Raw genomic sequence first — 16,838 nt, forward strand, 5'->3', positions numbered from 1 at the left:
AATAATTTTGATATACTTTGTTAATCCCCGAGGGGAAACTGTCTTTTTGCATAACATTTGGGGGTCAAATTATGACTCAAATGGGAAAACTAGTGAGATAAAAGTATGGAAAGAGAAACTGGCAACCCCAAACAGCAAACAATACTGTATAATCCAGGCAATGGGGGGGCTATAGTAGTAGCCTGGAGTAGAAAGGCAGTGTGCTTTAATGGTTAAGTCTTTGGACTTCAGGCCTGGAGATTGTGGGTTCAAATCTCGCTACTGACGGTGTGCGATCACAAGCAAGTCACTCTGCCTGCTCCAATAGGAAAAAAAAACAAGAAATGTAACCAATTGCATCTTAAATGATGTAAGGTGCCTTGGATAAATGTAAATGTAAGTGCCAGGGCCTCTCTGGGCACATGAGGTGCATGGCAGGAACCAATCCTACCAGGACACGCCAAAGCCCACAGATATACTCACTCATTGTGTACAAATAATACAATGAAATAATTAGCTGTTCAAAGTCATGCAGAGCCTAAGCCTATCCCAGTAGCAACCAGTATAAGAGAGAAGTCGCTCTTTAAGGCAAACAAGTGTTTTTATATTTAAAATAGTTTAAAGTTTTGTAAATTAGCGTAAAGAGGTGCTTTTAAAATCTGGTCCAGTACAATTGCCATTATGAAAGTAAAATTAATAATAATCAACATAGATCTTACCTCTTACTTAAGGACGGTACATTATAAGTAACAACATGTAATTCTAGCTGTGCTTTTTTATGAACTGAAATATATTACATTCTTGAGAGTGCTAGTGGACAACTGGAAGGTGGCAATGCTTGCTTGCTCTCGTCATTATCTGACTGTTATAGCTATCACACAGACTCCCAAGGATACACTTTTTTTTTTGGAATTTGGAGTGAAGACATACTGAAGATTTTGTTTACAGTTTTAATTAACTCCACCCTTAGGGCTCATTTATACTTCACGCTCAGAACGCGTATGCGCCCGCATCATGGCCACCACGCGTTCTGAGCGTTCATTTGATGCGTCCTCTGAGCAGGTCCTCAGAAATTAATGCGATGCGTGCGCGAGTTGCAGTACCAGCAAAAAGTCAGGGGGGCGCAGTGTGCTAAAAGTTGGAATGTGACGTCAGAGTCTCTGTTTACTATCTACATGTGACAGAAAGCCGCTTTGCGGATCCTACGAGATCGGTGTGCTCGCTTCGATATTTGATAAATGGTTCTATGTGGTGAAGCAAAATGCCGACATACAGATGCATTCGTGGTGCTTTTATATTCAAGCGTCACATATTCCCGATTGTAATGACACGATACGTTTTAAAATTCTCACATACCGTCTTCTGTGCTATCTTTTTTTCTAGGGCTTCCTCTGCTCCTGACAGCAGCGAATCGCCAGCAATAGATCGCCACACTGAGCACATTAAATGTATGATATTCCAACTCTCTGCACATTTAGAATCCTTAGATTTATAGTTGATATCACTTTCATGATGAAAAGCATTAATGTATATTACATTTTACACATAAATCGGTAATTTTGTTTAAATAATGAATACTGTTAATAATTACACACATGGGGTGACACAGTGGCGGAGCGTTAGTACTGCTGTCTTGCAGGGAGTCACGTCGCTGATATTCCCTGCCTGGAGTTTACACGTTTTCCTGCTAGGGGTCCTCAGTGTGCTTCAGTTTCCTTCTAAACATATGTAGATTTGGGGATTTGGTGCCGCTAAAATGACGCTAGTGTATGTGTGTGCTTGTATTCACCTTGCGATGAGCCGAGGCCTCATCCAGGGATTGTTTCTCACTCGTGCCCAATGCTTGCTGGAATGGACACATCCCTGGATTTAATCAATAAACATCCTTTTCAGAGATATTGCGGTGAGGTGTCATCGGAATTTAATGGGTGTTCTAGGCAATTCACAACACAGAGAAGCCGAACATGTTCTCACCATGATAATATCTCGCATTACCACCTGGCGGATTCCTCCAGATTTACGTAAAGTACGCACGCAAGTATAAACACTTCAACACTTGCGTAGCAGGAGCATCCGCTGCAGCATGCGTCGCGTGAAGTATAACTCCGGCCTTACTGATTTATCCTTCATTCAGTTTTTATCATTTATTTGTACTATTATCGACTTTGTAATTTGTCCTGATATGGAACTCCTTGAGAACTGGTATTAAATATGCATAAAATAAAAATGTGGGTTAACCAGGCTTAAGTTTGGCACAATACATAAGTAAATAGCTTGTCAACTTTCACTTTTAGTTGTAAAAGACTCTCTGATTGCAGAAAAACACATGTAACTCTCCAAGGGATTCTCTGCCTTTGGTTTGAAGACTGAGCACAGACTTCTGTTGGTCTGTACTGGGAAGTGTGAATGCGGGTTTATGGAATTCTCATCTTTGGTCATCCTTACAGAAGGACTCTGATTGGGCTGCTTGTTGCCTAAAAATACAGTAAACGTGCGTTTGTTTCATATTTGAGCTTCTGCTCAATTAACTAGACATGACATGAATGCACTATGAAATTTTTTTAATTGCTAAAGTGCAGGCTCTTGCTACAATTCATAAGAAAGCCCACTATTAAACATGGCTAATATGGTCAAAATCTTTAGGAATAAACAGCTTAGAATGAATATAATTCAAAGCTGTATTTCTTGCCTTAGGTTTAATGTTAATTGCAATGTCTTGTGACAATCCTGACTTATAGTTGCATAATCTCTACATTTTTGACATGGAAGTTTTATGATGGCTATTTCATTGTAAGCTCAGAATCACACACTGGAGCAAGCGCAGGAATGAAACCTTTTTGTTTTGCAGTCATTTGGATGTACTGCCAACTATGGTAAAAGCTATGGAGGCATGAGTAATGAATTTTTCAATGCTCATGATTCCAATTAGATGTAGAAGGCCTGATATGCTTGCTCATCTGCCAGTTTACAGTACATTTTTTTGGTTGTGATTAAAAATGTCCTATACTATATTCAAGTAGTATTACCAAAGTGAACAGTCTGAAAACATCTTGCACTTTTTCCTTTTGTAATGGAATGCAACAGTTATATACAGTGCATCCAGAAAGTATTCACAGCGCATCACTTTTTTCCACCTTTTATTATGTTACAGCCTTATTCCAAAATGGATTAAATTCATTTTTTCCTCAGAATTCTGCACACAACACCCCATAATGACAACGTGAAAAAAAGTTTACTTGAGGTTTTTGCAAATTTATTACAAATAAAAAAACTGAGAAATCACATGTACATAAGTATTCACAGCCTTTGCTCAATACTTTGTCGATGCACCTTTGGCAGCAATTACAGCCTCAAGTCTTGTTTGAATATGATGCCACAAAGCTTGGCACACCTATCCTTGGCCAGTTTCGCCCATTCCTCTTTGCAGCACCTTTCAAGCTCCATCAGGTTGGATGGGAAGCGTCTGTGCACAGCCATGTTAAGATCTCTCCAGAGATGTTCAATCGGATTCAAGTCTGGGGCTCTGGCTGGGCCACTCAAGGACATTCACAGAGTTGTCCCGAAGCCACTCTTTTGATATCTTGGCTGTGTACTTAGGGTCGTTGTCCTGCTGAAAGATGAACCGTCGCCCCAGTCTGAGGTCAAGAGCGCTCTGGAGCAGGTTTTCATCCAGGATGTCTCTGTACATTGCTGCAGTCATCTTTCCCTTTATCCTGACTAGTCTCCCAGTCCCTGCCGCTGAAAAACATCCCCAGAGCATGATGCTGCCACCACCATGCTTCACTGTAGGGATGGTGCCAGGTTTCCTCCAAATGTGACGCCTGGAATTCACACCAAAGAGTTCAATCTATGTCTCATCAGACCAGAGAATTTTCTTTCTCATGGTCTGAGAGTCCTTCAGGTGCCTTTTGGCAAACTGCAGGCGGGCTGCCATGTGCCTTTTACTAAGGAGTGGCTTCCATCTGGCCACTCTACCATACAGGCCTGATTGGTGGATTGCTGCAGAGATGTTTGTCCTTCTGGAAGGTTCTCCTCTATCCACAGAGGACCTCTGGAGCTCTGACAGAGTGACCATCGGGTTCTTGGTCACCTCCCTGACTAAGGCCCTTCTCCCCCGATCGCTCAGTTTAGATGGCCGGCCAGCTCTAGGAAGAGTCCTGGGGCCTCATGCATAATGCCGTGCGTAGTACTTACACTATAACATGACGTAAGCACAAAAGCAGGAATGTGCGTACGCACAGAAAAATCCAGATGCAGGAATCTGTATGTACGCAAACTTCCACGTTCTTCCGCTACATAAATTTCGATCAGCGTGAAAAGTAACGCACGTGCACGCACCTTCTGTCCCGCCCCAACTCCTCCCAGAATTACGCCTCTTTGAATATGCAAATCAATATAAATAGCCCTTAAGCTCAGCCTTCTGTGAAAAGACAATGGGAAAAGCACAGGGGAAAATATAAGAATTTTAGAGAATACCGAATGGAAGCAAAGGAAAAACGTACTATTTGTTTGTTTAAACAGTGGTATAATCAACAAAATGAAGTTGATCAAGTGACAGAGTGTTGGAGAAACTCGAAAGCTCAAGTTCACAAAGTCGCACAGTACCCGAAATAAAAAAGAAATCACATATCAAAGTCGCCGCGGAAAGGCAAGTCGTAGCCCACCGTCTGAGTGTCATATGAAAGCTTATTAGGGTACAGACAAAAAAAAAAAAAAAAAAAGGCACACAGTGGGGGAAAAAAGCACGAAATGTCAACTTTAATCTCGAAATTTCCACTTTAATCACATAGTTTATTTTGCCATTAAAGTAGAACATTATAAACTTCATCTTAAAATCGTTTAATTTACTAGTTTCTCAAATCCCATTGTAACTAAAGTGGCACATTAAATGCTTTGTTCTGTATTTGATCTTCTATGTGCTCTGTGTGTGAATCACTACCTGCTTCTTAAACGGGCTTTCTTTTTCTCCGACAGGACACAGAATCCATTACATTTGTGATATTACAGCTCTCTGAATAATTAAAATACTGAGATGTATACGTGATATCTTTTTCATGATGATAGGAGTTAAAGCATGTTATTAAACATGGGAACATGGTGGTGCAGTGCTTGTTCATGTCTCACGCAAGAGGCTTGCTGCGCCATGCGCGACCTTCGATGAAATAATTTATTGCAGCAGTACTGTCTCTTTCAAACGTACTAACCTCCAATTCCTGTCCTTACTTTTCTTTCTCCAAATACCCAATCACCACACAATCAGCTCTGTAATAGACGTGAAGCCATTTGTAGCTTAGAACGCCGATTCTTCAAAACTTTTAAGGAACACTGAAATATCATTGTAGTACATGTTTAATTATTCTATCCGTCTATCCTTCCAGTGTCGCGTCAGCACGAGCAAGAATACAACGCAATGCAGGAACAATCCATGAACTAGCTAGCGCAGCGGAACCATGTCCTCACATGTTTAATTATCAACAATACAGATTATTTAAATGAAGTTAAAGTTTATCTGTATAATATAATCAACATATTTTACTGCATTTCATCTTAAAAATTATATCGTCATCATATGTAAATACGCGCTTTATAAAGTGGCGCAGGTTGTGCAATATTATAACTGTATCCCAAGTTTACAGTGAGGTGATTGTACTTAAGTCCAAACAGTTCTACAAGGAGCACTTGATGGACTGATTGAGTGCGTTTATAGTTCTTGGGATGAAACTTTTTCTAAACCGCGAAGTCCGTACAGGGAAGTCTCGGAAACGTTTTGCCGTGGCTGAGTCAGCGTCTGCTTCATGCTGTATACCGATAATTCTTTTTCCGATCAGCTGCTGCTGTGATTCCCCACTCAGATACAGTGATATAAATACTCCGAGTGGTGCAATGACAGTAATATGGAAAAAGATGATCTGCTGTGGCAACACCTAACGGGAGCATCTAAAAGAAGAAGAAGATGCATTGAGAGTAACAATGCTAAAGCAGTTATGGTATTTGGAATACTATGGCTATTCCCTGGACCATTATATTGCTGCAGGTTAATTACAAACAGATGCATTACACTAATAAACAATATGCAGTTAGTTTCAGTGTATTTATAAAGCCGCGTCGGGAATGTGGGTCTAAGAAGGAAAAGGTGACCACACAGGAACAGTAGCACTGCTTTGACGCTGGGTGCTGCCAGTCTGCAAAACCGAGCGGAGAAATTGCGTACGCCAGGGCATGAGTTACAGTGGAAAAGTGCGTGGCTTTACACCAAGTTTAGGTTTTTATACATCGTGATTTGAGCGTGGAAACGTTCGCACGCAACATTTCTGTGCGTACGCACCATTTATACATGAGGCCTCTGGTGGTTTCAAACTTCTTCCACTTAAGGATGATGGAGGCCACTGTGCTCACTGGGACCTTCAAAGCAGCAGAAATTTTTCTGTAACCTTCCCCAGATATGTGCCTCGAAACAATCCTGTCTCGGAGGTCTACAGACAATTCCTTTGACTTCATGCTTAGTTTGTGCTCTGACATGAACTGTCAACTGTGGGACCTTATATAGACAGGTGTGTGCCTTTCCAAATCATGTCCAGTCAACTGAATTTACCACAGGTGGACTCCAATTAAGCTGCAAAAACATCTCAAGGATGATCAGGGGAAACAGGATGCACCTGAGCTCAATTTCGAGCTTTGCAGCAAAGGCTGTGAATACTTATGTACATGTGCTTTCTCAATTTTTTTATTTTTAATAAATTTGCAAAAACCTCAAGTAAACTTTTTTTCATGTTGTCATTATGGGGTGTTGTGTGTAGAATTCTGAGGAAAAAAATTAATTTAATCCATTTTGGAATAAGGCTGTAACATAACAAAATGTGGAAAAAGTGATACGCTGTGAATACTTTCCGGATGCACTGTATTGCAGCGATTCAATGGAGAATGTAAAAATGTTTAGCTCACTTTTTGTTAACAGTAAAACTGATGACTAAAGATAAAGCTGCAAGTTTAGTTTCATCTAAACTGCAAAACACAATTTGACCTGCTTCTAATTTTGGTTTTATTTTTTTCAGTGTCTAACGAATTTTAAAATGGCACCTTATCTTTGGCTACTGGTTACAATGACTACGCTTCATGAGCAGCTGCTTATGAAGCTGTATATTATGCATTGGTCTGTGTCCCCTATAATAATCATGAAAGCCTTAACAATTTAAAATGTGGTTACTCCATGTTCAAAAATATTAAATATTTCTTTAAAACACTTACCGATCAAAATAAACAGTGACCATTTTAGCTAGACATTTCACTGTTAAAAAATAAGCTAACTTTAGGAAAAAGGACACTGTATTTTCTGTTCCATTAACCTGAACGATTCTTATCTTAGATTCTTAGTGTTGAGGGCTGAGTGTTTAGAAGGAGCTACCACACTTAACTGACGCTGATGATCTGAACATTTTTATAAATTGTGCATGCAAGTAACCTTATATATTTTTATTTTATTAATTTTCATTGTAATCATTCCATACAAACAGATCCATTTATAACCCAACAAATTTGAAAACAAATCAAACCCCATCCCTGAGAAGGAGAGCTTAGCTAAAGGAAAATTTCTTTAAGCTTTTTAATAAGGCAACATTAGACAAAAGAAGGGGAGAAGTAAATATCTATATAAATAAGAGATGGAGAAGGGAGTTAAATACAATAATAGTTAATTCTCTTATTCTAAAATAATATTGATTAAATCCTGCCAAGTTTTGAAAAAATTTTGTACAGATCCTCTAACTGAAAATTTGATTTTTTCCAATTTCAAATAATATAAAACATCAGTTTCCCACTGACTTATAAGAGGAGAATTAGGATTCTTCCAATTTAACAAAATAAGTCTGCGTGCCAAGAGTGTAGTGAATGCAATCACCGTTTGTTTGTCCTTCTCCAATTCAAGTCCATCTGGAAGGACACCAAACACAGCTGTTAGTGGGTTAGGAGGGATTGTGATACTAAGGCTGTCTGAGAGGCACTTAAAAATTTTTGTCCAAAATGATGTTAGTTTGGTGCAGGCCCAGAACATGTGACCCAGTGAGGCAGGAGCTTGGTTGCAGCGCTCGCAGGTTGGATCCTGGCCTGGAAACATTTTGGACAGTTTTAAGCGAGACAGATGAGCTCGATATATAATTTTTAGTTGAATAATTCTATGCTTTGCGCATATAGAACTCGAGTGAATTCTCTGCTTTGCTACCTTCCACTCCTTTTCTGATATATTGATTAAGAGATCTTCTTCCCAATGTCCTCTTGGATCTTTGAAAGGTAGGGACTCTAATAAGATTTTATATATTGCGGAAATAGTGTTTGTTTCCTCGGAATTGAGCAGTATTTTTTCCAGCATTGTGGAGGGTGCAAGGTGGGGGAAATCGGGCAATTTCTGTTTAACAAAATTTCTAATTTGAAGATAGTAAAAGAAATGTGTAGCTGGGAGGTTAAATTTTGAACGTAATTGTTCAAAAGATGTAAATATGTTGTCTATATAAAGATCTCTGAGCATTTTAATCCCAAAACTTTTCCAGGTATTAAAAACTGGATATACTTGCGAAGGTTGAAAGAGGTGGTTCCCTTGCAAAGGTGCCACTGATAAAAGATTTTCCATCTTAAAATGCTTCCTAATTTGGTTCCATATTCTGAGTGAGTAAAGCACAATTGGGTTATTAGTATATTTGCGATAACTTTCATTTATTGGAGAGCAAAGCAGGGAATATAAAGAAGTACTACAGGATTTTACTTCTATTGCAGACCAAGCCTGTGTATGTGCATTTATTTGTGTCCAGGTTTTTATGGCTTGTATGTTTGCTGCCCAGTAATAAAACTGAAAATTAGGTAAAGCCATGCCACCTTCTGCCTGAGGTCTTTGTAGGGTCGCTCTTCGGATACGTGGGTGTTTTGAGTTCCAAATGAATGAGGTTATTATTGAATCTAACTGTTTAAAAAACGATTTATTGATATATATTGAAATGTTTTGAAATAAAAAGAGAAGTTTAGGAAGGATATTCATCTTAACACTGTTAATTCTTCCGGCTAGAGTGAGATGAAGGGTTGACCATCTATGCAAGTCTTGCTTAATTTTTTCCATACAGACGCCAAAATTTTGTTGATAAAGAGCTTTATGTTTACTTGTGATATTTACCCCTAGGTATTTAAACTGATCTGCTATGGTAAAAGGTAGGGTGTCTAATTTAATATTATATGCTTGTGAGTTCACTGGAAAGAGTATACTTTTATTCAGATTAATTCTAAGACCAGATATCTTTTGAAATTCTGTTAGTGCTGTTAAAACAGCAGGGACAGTGTTTTCTGGGTCCGATATATATAAGACCATATCATCTGCATATAGAGAAATTTTCTGTTCCAGTCCTTCTCTGACAATCCCCTTTATCTGATAAGAATTTCGGCAGTGAACCGCCAGTGGTTCAATAGCGATTGCAAACAACAGTGGCGACAAGGGACATCCTTGTCTGGTACCACGTTCTAGTTTAAAGTAGTCTGAGCAAATTTTATTAATACAAACTGAAGCTTCTGGACTGGTATACAGTAGTTTAATCCAAGCACAAATATTCGGGCCAAACCCAAATTTCTCCAATGCAGTGAAAAGGTAATTCCATTCGATCATGTCAAATGCCTTTTCTGCGTCTAATGATAGTAATATCTCTGGGGTGTTTGATTTTGCTGGTGAATATATAACATTAAACAAGCGTCGGAGATTTGAAGATAGATGTCGGCCTTTAATAAATCCAGTTTGATCTTGTGATATTACCGAGGGCAGCACTTTCTCCATCCTTCTAGCTAGGATTTTTGAGAGTATCTTAACATCATTATTCAGGAGTGAAATTGGTCTATATGATGCACATTGTAACAAGTCCTTATTTTGTTTAGGAAAGACGGTGATTAATGCTTGTCGAAATGTTTGGGGTAGTATTTGGTGGTCTTTAGCTTCTGTAAATGTTGCCAATAAGAGTGGAGCTAGCTGAGTGGAGAATTTCTTATAAAACTCTACGGGGTAACCATCAGGGCCTGATGATTTCCCGCTTTGTAGTGACTTTATAGCGTCTAGTAATTCTGTTAGCGTTAGAGGTTTATCTAGTTCCTCAGCACTTAAAGCATCTATTTGTGGTATTTGTGAATTATCCAGAAATGCATTAGATTGCGTGTTGTCTTCTTTGGGCTCAGTGGAATATAAAGACTTATAGTAATCTCTAAATGTGTGCATTATTTTATTATGGTCGATGATTTCTTCTCCATTCTTGTTGGTGATTACTGGTATTGCATTGTGAACTTCTTGTTTATGAATTTGTTGAGCTAAAAGCTTATTAGCTTTTTCTCCGTGTTCATAGTAATGCTGTCTAGACTTATAAATAAGTTGTTCAGTTTCTTTAGTTGTTAAGATGTTAAGTTCTGTATGCAAGGCCTGCCTTTTCCTGTGAAGAGCTTCACTTGGACGCCTGGCTTGTTCTTCATCTATTCTAGTAATTTCATTTCTTAGCTCTGACACTTTCTTGGTTTCTAATTTATTTCTATGGGAAAGATATGAAATAATCTGGCCTCTTAGGAAGGCCTTTAGAGTTTCCCAGAGTGTTCCTGCAGAAACCTCTGTAGACGTGTTTGTCTCTAGGAAGAAGCTGATTTGTTTGGATATAAATTCTGTGCAGTTCTCGTCTGCCAATAAAAGAGGGTTAAGACGCCATCTGCGAGGTGAGTACGAGGGGCTTATTGATTTTAGCTCCAAGACTAGAGGGGCATGGTCAGAGATAACAATTGTGTCATATTTGCATGATTTAATTGTAGGCAGGAAATTATTATCTATAAAAAAATAATCAATTCTTGAGTAGCTATAATGCACTGGTGAGTAGAACGAGTATGTTCTTGAGTTTGGGTTAAGAAACCTCCAGGGGTCTGATAAGTTGTGATCATTTAAAAACTGTGTAATTATCTTTGCAGTATTAGATGTCGTCCCCCCTGTCACAGGAGTCCTATCTAAGAGTGGATTTAAAACACAATTAAAGTCCCCAGCCATTATAATTTTATGAGTGTTCACACTGGGAATGGATGCAAATAGATTTTGCATGAATTCCTTATCATCAACATTGGGTGCATAAACATTTATCAAAATCATTTTACTGTTATATAAGTTGCCCATGACCATCACATATCTCCCTTCAGGGTCCGACACTACCTCTGATGCTACAAATGGAACTGTTCTATGTATGAGAATTCCCACCCCTCTAGTTTTCTTTATAAAGCTAGAATGGAACATTTGGCCAGTCCAGACTTTTTGTAATCTGAACTGATCCTTGGTTAGTAAGTGGGTCTCCTGTAAAAATACTATTTTAGCGTTTAAGCCTGTTAGGTGAGAGCATACTTTCTTTCTCTTTAATTCGTGATTCAGGCCTTTAACATTCCAGCTCACAAAGTTAACTGTCCCATCATGGAGACATTGATTCTGAGTTTTTAATGTCATTTTATAGTTTTAATTGGTAATATGGCAGTTTTAATCTTAGTTTCAAGATTCCCCAGGAGTTGTTGCATGTTAGCCTGTTGCTGCATTGATATTTATAATTATAAGGATTATAAGAATAGATTAGATATAACCTGCTCTCCTTCTCTCCCCCCTTTATCCCCCCACCCCCCCATTTTGCCTCCCCACATGAGGCTAGACCCCACTTCGCGATGTTCCAGTCCTCTGACATACGAAGAGACAGAGCACGTCCAAAACAAAACAAACCCCACCCTGCAGCGGCGTTACAGAATTAAAACAGAGATATCTTTTACAGTTAAATCCTTAATACTATCTGCCGAAAATGTTCTCATTAACAATATTTAATCTTGAAATAATCTTCAGCGCTTTTAAGTTAAGATATTAAGGTTAAAAAAAAAAAAAAAAAACAACCCTGGGAGTGATTTTAAAAACTAGTCCAGGATAAACCTGGTAATTCATACTGTAATAGTATAATGGTAATTATATAAATAGTAGAACAAGCAATAAACCAAGGGTATGAAGTTAAACGGTCTACTTTAAGGTATAGTAAAATAAAAAAAATAAATAAATAAATTAAAAAAAAAAAAAAAGAAAAATAAAAAAAAAAGAAAAGAAATAAAAAAATAAATAAATAAAACGAATCCTACTTTAATCACTTCCACATTTTCACACTCACGTCTATAACTCTATAACTCTGATTAAAACATAAACATATAACATATAAAGTCCAGATAAAAAAAAAAATTAAAAAAAAGAGAATTAGAGATGTATAATTATAATACCAGTCTCTTTAAACATGGATCCAGCGATCAGATCATGGGTCTTTCCCGTGCCTTGATAGAATACGGCTCTTTAATTTTAATTAACTTTCAAAAAAAGTGTCGGAAACAGCTTCTTTAATTCTTTTTCAGCTTCTTCTTTGCTGAAGAAAATATAATGTCCGTCTTGAACTTCCACTTTCAGTTTGGCAGGATACAAGAGGCTGTATTTGATATCGGCTTCCCGTAGCATCCTTTTAATGTCGTTGTAGGATCTGCGTTTTGCAGCTGTTGATGGTGAGAAGTCGGGAAAAATACGAATAAGATTATTTTCGAATATAATCTCTTGCTTGTGTCTGAGAAGTGCCATCACATCAAGCTTACATCTTAGTCGTTCGAAGCGGACAATAAAAGACCTAGATTTAAAGGCGCTTGGTATCTTTGTGCGATAAGCCGTGGCTATCTCATTGTCGAGTTTAAAGTCATCTCCAATTATTTTAGACAGTAATTCTACTGCAAATTTCACTGGGCTTGAGCTTTCTCGTTTCTCAGGTATACCCTCAATTCTTATATTATTTCTTCTGCACCCATCCTCCAGGGCTGCAAGTCTGTCTCCAAGTTTTTTGTATTCCGAGTTCGCAACTGTGGCTTTTTCATCGGCGTTAGATGCCATTTGTTCCGCTGTTTCCACTCGAGCCGTGAGTCCCTGCTTAACGTCTTCCAGCTGGTCTGAAACGTCATTAATATGATCATCAAGCCTTTTCAGTTTGGAGTTAGTTTCTTCAATGTGTTCCACTAATTTCTCCAACATGCCTTTAAAGTTCACGTCGAAACGTTCAAATAGACGCGTTTCCTTATCTTTGTTATCCTTCTTGAGCTCAGTGGCCACCTTCTTAAGATCATTTGTGTTATCTTTCTTAAGCTCCTTCATGGCCGTAACCATGGCAGTGGCCAGTGTAGTGTTCATCTCTTTCTGTGTAGCTATCTGTGTAGCGATCATCTCTTTCAGTTCGGACAGTTCGCTTCTGCTTTCGTGCTCCGCAAGTGAAAATGCAGCTCCTGTTACAGGCTCGCGATGAGTAGATGAGAGCACGTCCTGCAGAGCCCTTTCTAGTCTCGAATGATCCTCAGTAATCGGCGATCCCTCGCGACCTGTATCACTTGCGCCTTCGCTCCCATTTTCACTCTCGACTGGAGACGATACAATGGAGCGGGGCCCCAGGAATTCTGCGCACTCTTCTGCCTGTTCCAGGTCAGTCTCCGTGATGCCATACCTTACACCTGCACTCAGGCCGGAAGTCTGTCCGGACTTCGATGCAGCTTTAAGTTTCTTTTCCGGTTCTTTCTGACTTTTCTTCTTGTTACTCATGCTTGTATATTGTAGTGGATGTTCCTTGGTCGGGTTAAATACAGGATACCTCTAAATAATATGAAATACGTGGGAAAATAAAGCCGCTGCTAGCGGAGCTCTGCTTCAGACGTCCATCTCCTATAAACGGACCAAACCAAATCCAAGTGCAAGTAACCTAAACAAGAACTAGTACACTGAAATAGAATGCCATTACTGAAAGCAGTTCATAAAAAGTATGAAAAGATAAAAATGAACAAGAAAAGTAATAGAAAAGTGAGCCCAATTTGCAAAAAAAAAAAAAAAAAAAAAAAAAAAAAAAAAAAAAAAAATGCAGAGTGCTGTGGAAGTCATTTAGTAACCTCCCTAAGCGGGATAGTTGTGGATAAAAGAAATGCCATGCAGATGAATTATCGGGGTTAGCAGCTGGCCATTAAAGTAGCTGGTGCAAAGCATGGAAGAGGTTGCGTGGATAGACAGCACTTACATGCAACCATTTTGGAGCAGCTCCTCCTCTGTTAAAATTTATTGGCCTTGGTTTGTAGCCACTGGCGATTCTACTTAAGGATCCTGGTTTAGTTCTGCTCACAGAGTTGAGAAAAACAAGGCAGATGATGTTGCCTCTGACCCCAAGTGAGGTGGAGCCGACAGCGTGAATATGCAGGGCAGATGAAAGTGCATGAAGCCACACAGAAGGAGCAATGAAGTATCAGAGCAGCGGCATTTGAGAGTAGCAAGAATATGACAGTTTCAGCAGTAGAACAAATAATACCCAATTTTCACACCCAAACCCCACACTCAAGGTTGCTACAATATGCATCTGTATTATGACTGATACATCTATCTCCAATAACGAAGTTTCTTTTAATAATAGCTGTAGTGTACATCAACTGAGGTATTGCTGTATTGTCACATGCACAAAAATTCTCACTCACATACATATACAGTAATCCCTCGCTATATCGCGCTTCGACTTTTGTGGCTTCACTCTATCGTGGATTTTATATGTAAGCATATTTAAATATATATCGCGGATTTTTTGCTGGTTCGCGGATTTCTGCGGACAATGGGTCTTTTAATTTCTCGTACATGCTTCCTCAGTTGGTTTGCACAGTTGATTTCATACAAGGGACGCTATTGGCAGATGGCTGAGAAGCTACCCAACCAGAGCGCGTATTACGTATTAAATAAAACTCCTCAAATATATTGTGAGCACGGGGGCTGTTCGCACCCCTAGAGGATACGGCCGCTCCTCAAAAAACGCTGAAAGATTATCTTCACATTGCTCTCTTCCTTGCTGGGCTTACATATGGCTGCTTTGTCAAGCGATATGCTTCCCGCACGGTGCTTCGCATACTTAAAAGATCAAACAGCACTTATTGATTTTTGATTGTTGGTTTTTCTCTGTCTCTCTCTCCCCCTCTCTCTCTCTGACATTCTCTGCTCCTGATGGAGGGGGTGTGAGCAGAGGGGCTGTTCGCACACTGGCCTAGAGGATACGGACGCTCCTCTAAAAAATGCTGAAAGACTACCTTTACATTGTACATCCTTGCAGCTGCTTTGTCCGGCGGTGCTTCGCATACTTAAAAGCCAAACAGCCCTATTGAGTTTTGTTTGCTTTTTTTCTCTCTCTCTCTGACATTCTCTGCTCCTGACGCGCACTCCTTTGAAGAGGAAGATATGTTTGCATTCTTTTAATTGTGAGACGGAACTGTCATCTCCGTCTTGTCATGGAGCACAGTTTAAACTTTTGAAAAAGAGACAAATGTTTGTTTGCAGTGTTTGAATAAAGTTCCTGTCTCTCTACAACCTCCTGTGTTTCTGTGCAAATCTGTGACCCAAGCATGAGAATATAAAAATAACCATATAAACATATGGATTCTACTTCGCGGATTTTCACCTTTCGCGGGGGAGTCTGGAACGCAACCCCTGCGATAGAGGAGGGATTACTGTATATATATATACCTACACATTTTTACATCTACTTTATTGTTGCCATCAAAAGCTAGAGGTATAAATGCAATGCAATGTTTAGCTCCATTACATGCAGCACCTGACTCTAAATACAAGGCTTCCCAAGTTCAAAAACAAAAAATACACAATTACACAGAGCTTGCTGCAAGCTGATATTAAGTACAGGAAACAATAAGGAACATTACTGTTTAATACTCACACAGGACTATCACACAAACGAGTTTCTTGAATTATGGAAATGATATCTGGGGATGTTATTTCACTGCATACAAAAGAATGTAAAAATTAGTGCACAATAGTGCAATGTGATGGCTATAACATTTGAATAATAGGAGGACCTTAAAAGTTAGCTAATGATGATACCTAAACTCCTGCTCTTTATTTGTAGACTGATTCAATTCATCTTCACTGGAAGCCTTGGGTGTGGATGATAAAACTGGTATTGAAACCTGCAGGACACTTCTGTGAATCTGAAGAGGAACCTTATGACAAGCACAAAAAAAAAATGATGTCAACCCAGTCAAGCTGTGTAACTAGCCAACTGCAACATGAAGGAAGAACAAATTAAAAAATGCTAGATGTGTAAATCTAGATATTACCCTGCAAAAGGTAGTATATCATTTTAGGGTACCCTTCCTGGATGGTCAAAAATAAATTAGTACACATCACATATATTCAATATTTGTTTCTGTCAGTGAACAGGCTGTTTTCCCATTTTACTGGTGAGTGTCTAAATTAATTTTACAACCTTTATGACAAAGTGAACAGACAAACCCAAAATAAAAACAGATGTCAAAAACAGACTAAATTTATTAATGAATACATTTAATGAGTACATGAACCAGATACAGAAAGTAAAGAAATACAACTAATTTTCCATGTTTGGCCTGGTTTGTCTTGGCTACTAACATGATTGTGTATTCTTTAATACTAAACCCAAAAAGTTCCAGAAAAATAATGATCTAAATTTTAACTCCCATGATGATTCTCAGTAAATCGTACTGAAATTCACTGAGAACAGGTTTGCTGGATACTTCACGTAATAACCACTAACAAAAAATCTGATACCCAGAAATATTGACAATGAATCAATGCTAAAAGTTTGACACAAAAGCTGCTTGTGTATTTAAGAGACCTAAAGATATACTTTGATATACTTTGTTAATCCCTGATGGGAAACTGTCTTGTCACATAACCTTTGGGAGGGTCAAACTGCAGGGTCAGCCATTGTACAGCACCCCTGGAGCAATTTTCAGGTTAAGGGCCTTGGCTCAAGGGC

At 38.8% G+C, this 16,838-nt stretch overlaps 1 protein-coding gene and 1 long non-coding RNA gene across 5 annotated transcripts in view; one reads left to right on the forward strand and one right to left on the reverse strand.

Moving 5' to 3' along the window:
- Positions 1-16,089, forward strand: part of LOC127529785 (uncharacterized) — a 31,010-nt gene extending 14,921 nt beyond the window's left edge. Inside the window, exon 3 of one of the 2 annotated variants that reach the window (XR_007936398.1) lies at positions 15,948-16,089. This is a non-coding gene — a long non-coding RNA (uncharacterized LOC127529785). The remainder of the gene's footprint in view (positions 1-15,947) is intronic. The other variant, XR_007936396.1, reaches the window with a different exon arrangement.
- The window catches only part of ppfibp1b (PPFIA binding protein 1b), a 229,520-nt gene that overhangs the window by 46,512 nt on the left and 166,170 nt on the right, over positions 1-16,838 (reverse strand). For all 3 annotated transcript variants that reach the window (XM_051934515.1, XM_028816186.2, XM_051934519.1), the window contains 2 exons: positions 15,923-16,041; positions 15,759-15,821 (listed from right to left, as the gene is read on the reverse strand). In XM_051934515.1, the coding sequence (XP_051790475.1) occupies positions 15,759-15,821; positions 15,923-16,041 (182 nt within the window). The remainder of the gene's footprint in view (positions 1-15,758; positions 15,822-15,922; positions 16,042-16,838) is intronic.

Source organism: Erpetoichthys calabaricus, chromosome 1, assembly GCF_900747795.2.
Source record: "Erpetoichthys calabaricus chromosome 1, fErpCal1.3, whole genome shotgun sequence".
Lineage (NCBI taxonomy): Eukaryota > Metazoa > Chordata > Cladistia > Polypteriformes > Polypteridae > Erpetoichthys > Erpetoichthys calabaricus.